The following is a 5,033-nucleotide window of genomic DNA, read 5'->3' as shown; positions in this document are numbered from 1 at the left end:
TTTCTTTCCGGATTACAGAGAAAATATTAAAAATAAAATTAAGAAATAAAAAAAATAAATAAAATTTACATTAAAATAATATGATAGGATTTAAAATGACTATAAAGGTTAACAAATTAAAATATTAAAAAAAATTAAGTAATTGTTATAAATTTTTATTAACTACATATATTAGTCAAATTACAATGATATATATAATGGGATGAATTAATTTTTTTAAATTATAAAGAAATAAATAATATAGTTTTTTTTTATTTTTTTTATTTTTTCAAATTTAATGATGTATTTAGTTCTTTAAAAAAAAAAAATCCCTAAAGTAAAATGCTAATGGTTCAATTTTTTTTATTGATTATACATGTAAATAAAACATACATCACAATATACAAATTTTATTTTTCCTTATTTTTATAGGTAGAAAACTAGTGTAGTGGCAAATTATACATGTACTGAAATCAGTAATTTGGTCACAATGATGGAATATTTCTCTATGGTAGTTGAGATTTGAATTCCATTAATATTACCATAGATTGAAGGTGGTGAAAATATTATTTTAAAAAAAAAAAGAAATTAAATTAAATAAAATCATACACCAAAATAAAGATTTTTAATTTTTTTAATTTTTTTAATTTTACCCTTTTCCCCCATGGAATATATAGACCCCTTAATAATATTATTATAAATTAAATATTATTTACCAATAATATTTTTATATGAATAATCTCACCTCATTTTTTTATTTTTTAAAAATTAATGATTAATTTAGGTGGCATAACCAAATTTTTAAAAAAAATAAAATAAAACTTATGAGAACTTAAAAAAAAAATTTTTTATTATTTATTTTTTTATTTTTTTTTATTTTTTTTTTATTTTTTTTTTATTTATATATTTTGTGGTTATTTATTTGTTATCATATTGGTCATCCAAGAATGAAAAGTTACTTGAAGGTTTTCGTAATCAGTTTATTTGTACTGGGTAATATAGTACAGGCAAAAAAAGGAAATTGATGATGGCCCATCAAAAGATTCACAAGATTCAAAAGACTCAAAGATACAAAAAGACAGAAAAGTTTTTGAAGGCTTGATCAATAAAAATTCACAAGATTCACAAGATTCACAAGATTCACAAGATTCACAAGACTCAAAGATTCAAAAAGACATAAAAGCTTTTGAAGACTTGATCAATAAAATGCATCAATTAAATCATACTATCCAAGAAATCTGGGAAGAAACTAGTCACGAAGCTGGTGTACCCTATGAAAAATATAAAACAATTCGTAAACGTTAATGATATTAGAAATAAATACATACATACAAAAGGAAAGAATTCATTTTTTTTTTTTGTTTTTATATTATAAAAAATTTTTATTTTTAAATTATTATTGTTATTATTATTATTATTTGCATTACCATTATTTAACCATAATTTAACGATATCATGCATGATGGTTATAGAATTAAAATTAACAATAAAAGTTATAATTAATAATAAACTGTATAACCATCAAACAAGATATCGTTGAAACTATGTATAAATAATGATATCGAATAAAACAGGTAAAATATTTATATTTTAAAAAAGAGATATTACATACTTTATTGGTTTTTTTTTATTATCATAAAAAAAAAATAAAAAAAATAAAAAAAATTTCATCAAAAAAAAAAATTTATCAAAAAAAAATTTTATTTGAAAAAAAAAAAAAAAATTTTTCCAATTTTTTTCAGATTTTATTTATTATGATTAAGATATTTTTTTTTTTTATAATTATTTTTAAATTTATTAAATGTCTAATATAGAAAAATTAGTATTTAGAAATATTTACATTAGATCCAATATAACAAAACAGTTGGAATTATTCAGAGATAATTATACACTAAAAGTAAATTCAATTGAAGATTTTATATATTATCCATATAGAGAATATGTCTTTCATTTAATCTATTCATCTAAAGAAGAATTTAAATGGCCTCATCAGTGTCAAAATTTGGTAGTAAATATACTAACCCTCCACAGATACATTCCATTGAATGTTATAGGTATACCAAGCACAATTAAAAGAGTGAGAGTATTAGAAATTGAAAATAGAGAATTAAAAGAGGAAGAAATACCAAATTGGGTTGAAGAATTGTGTTTCATGTTTGGTTTTGACCAAGTAGTACCAGTGGGGTTATTGCCACAAGCTTTACACACTTTAAGACTTGGTCAAAACTTTAATACAAAGTTGTTACCAGGCTCAATCCCAACAGGTGTCCATACTCTTTCATTAGGTGTTCACTACAATCATCCATTGGGGCCATCAATTTTGCCACCCAATTTAGCAGATCTTATGTTATCTTCATTTTTTAATCAAGAAATTAAAATACTTGATATTCCTAGTGTCACCTCTCTTTGTTTGGGTAATTCATTTAATAAACCGATAGAAGTTGGTGTACTGCCCTCAAACATCAAAAAACTCATATTCTCAACTTTTTTCGATCAAACTCTTCTAGCTGGTTCTATACCTTCGAAATGTAAATATCTTTGGCTTGGTCATAGTTTTAATAAGCCAATTTCTGCTGGAGTTTTCCCTGATGGTATCTGTTCAATCGAATTTTCTCAAAATTTTGATCAACCAATAGAGCAAGGTACATTCCCAGATTCTATAGAGAAATTAAGTTTTGGTAATTTCAATCAAACTCTAATAAAAAACTCATTACCAAGAAACCTCAAAAGCTTAATGTTTGGTGGCTTTGATAAACCTCTTTCTCCAGGAGCAATACCAAATTCAGTGGTTAATCTCTCGTTTTATTCATTCAGTCATCCACTAGAAAAAAACCATATACCAGAATCATGCACTATTCTAAATCTAGGTTCTAGATTTAACCAAATAATCTCACCTCTAATCTTACCAAATTCAATTAAAAAATTAACTTTAGGTGGCTATGACCAAAATCTTGATGAACACAGCATATCTAGTAGTTTTATAGTACCAAATTCAGTGAATTACCTCATTTTAGAAAATTTTGATCAACCTCTTTCAAATAGTGACCAATCAATTTCATTTTTTTCTCCAAATTCATCACTAACAAAATTGGAACTTAATGGTTTTAATAAACCAATACTGGAGGGTCAATTACCAAAGAGTTTATTAGATTTAAAATTTTTTTGTTTTAATCAAGTTTTATTACCTAATGCTCTTCCGCCAAATCTTTTGTATCTTAAACTTGGTATGAGTTTTAATCAAAACCTTCATCAATACTCCATCCCATCTTCATGTAAAGAAATTGAATTTGGAAACTCATTTAATGCACCTTTAAAACATGGTGATCTTCCTGAGGGTTTAGAAGTTGTTTCTTTTGGTTATAAATTTAATCAAATTATTAATGACAAAGATATCTTTCCAAGCAATATTAAACTAGTAATTTTCCATAATCTCCTAATGAAAACAAAAGTAGATCTATAAATATTTTCACCTTCAACTGAAGTATTATTTGGTATATATAATATCCCTTCAATAAAAAAAAACTGAACCTTCATTTTTTAATTAAAAAATAAAAACAAATCGACAGTTATTTTAATATTTTTTAAAAATAAAAATCTTTTTTTTTTTTTTTTTTAACTTTTTTTTTTTTATCATTTTTTTATTTTTATTTCATTTTTATTAAATAATATAACTAATTAATTAAATGGCGGATGATAATTTATTCTTTTCAATTTTTAGAAATGTTTACCTACGATCAACTATTACAAAACATTTAGAATTATTTAGAGATAATTTTCAGGTACAATTAACAACCAAAGATCAATATATGAAGTATCCAAATAAAAGCTACATATTGAATTTAACCTATCATGGATTAACATTACCAAGCAACGGAATTAATCTACCATTTCTTAAATCATTAACTTTATCAAAGTTTAATGGCTCTTTAAAAAAAGGTGATTTGGGTGATTCAATAAAAGAGTTGGTTATTAATGAAATGGACAAACCGCTAGAACCAGGGTCCCTACCTTCATCTCTAGAGGTATTATCATTAAATAAATACGACCACCCACTAAATGATTGCTTACCAAGTACAGTTTGCGAATTGTATTTGTACAACTATAACAAACCAATAGCCCCTGGGTGTATTCCTCCATCAGTTCAGTACATACATTTTAAAAATTTTAATTGTCAAATCGAAAGAAAATCATTTCCATCTTCATTACAGGCATTAACTTTAGATGCTTTTGAACAAGAGTTAAAACCAGGTGATTTACCTCCATCAATTGACCAATTGTTTTTGGGTGGATATAATATCACTCTTCAACCCAATGTCATACCTCCGAATGTATGTGATCTATCTCTTTCAGGTTATAACAAACCAATTAACCCAAATACTCTACCAAACTCCATTATATTATTATCACTATCTCTATTCGATACACCTCTATATGTAAACTCTCTTCCTTCCTCCGTCACCGATTTATCATTTAGATACTTTAATCAACCTCTTTCATTTGGTCACATCCCAGACTCTGTCACAACTCTTTCTTTTAAAACTTTATTTAACCAAACAATCGAACCTGGGACATTACCAAACTCAATTACACTTTTGGACCTTTCTGGAGATTATAACAAACCATTTTTACAAGGCTCCATTCCAGAATCTGTAACAGAACTTAGATTGGGTTATTGTTTTTGGCACCCAATATCTTCAAATTTATTTTCAAAAAATTTAAAAAAAATAATACTTAATCCCAATTATAAACAACCAATACCAGATGATCTTAAAGAAATTATAACATTTTCTTATTAATAAAAAAATAAAAATAAAATAAAAAAAATAAATTTAATTAAATTGTGAAATTTTTTTTTAATGTAAAAGTAAAATAACTTGGTTAATTTATTCATTAAATCATAATATAAAAAAAAAATAATTATTAAAAATTACAAATCTCAGTGATAATCACAATAAATAAAAAAAAAAAAATAGTGTGTGTGTGTGGGTTGGTGTGTAAATTTTTTTTTTTTTATTAAAATTTTTAATATTATTTTTTTTTTTTTTAAATTTTTC

At 24.3% G+C, this 5,033-nt stretch overlaps 3 protein-coding genes across 3 annotated transcripts in view; all 3 read left to right on the top strand.

The window, feature by feature from the left end:
* Positions 1-996: 996 nt before the first annotated feature.
* On the top strand, positions 997-1,284 carry DICPUDRAFT_155246 (uncharacterized protein; the record flags this gene model as incomplete). The annotated part of the gene is made up of 1 exon (XM_003290660.1): positions 997-1,284. A coding segment is annotated over one exon (288 nt), but the record flags the coding sequence as incomplete, so codon positions are not given.
* A 496-nt stretch (positions 1,285-1,780) lies between these two features.
* On the top strand, positions 1,781-3,439 carry DICPUDRAFT_155245 (uncharacterized protein; the record flags this gene model as incomplete). The annotated part of the gene is made up of 1 exon (XM_003290659.1): positions 1,781-3,439. One exon carries the CDS (start codon positions 1,781-1,783, stop codon positions 3,437-3,439), a length of 1,659 nt encoding a protein of 552 aa, XP_003290707.1.
* A 223-nt stretch (positions 3,440-3,662) lies between these two features.
* Positions 3,663-5,033, top strand: part of DICPUDRAFT_155244 (uncharacterized protein) — a gene marked incomplete at both ends in the record, with an annotated part of 2,509 nt that continues 1,138 nt past the window's right edge. The window contains 2 exons of the mRNA XM_003290658.1: positions 3,663-4,066; positions 4,163-4,628. Of these exons, the coding sequence (XP_003290706.1) occupies positions 3,663-4,066; positions 4,163-4,628 (870 nt within the window). The remainder of the gene's footprint in view (positions 4,067-4,162; positions 4,629-5,033) is intronic.

This window comes from Dictyostelium purpureum, assembly GCF_000190715.1.
Source record: "Dictyostelium purpureum unplaced genomic scaffold DICPUscaffold_236, whole genome shotgun sequence".
Taxonomy (NCBI): Eukaryota; Evosea; class Eumycetozoa; order Dictyosteliales; family Dictyosteliaceae; genus Dictyostelium; species Dictyostelium purpureum.
Note: the sequence above shows the minus strand (reverse complement) of the source record. Positions and strands in the feature narration are given on the sequence as shown.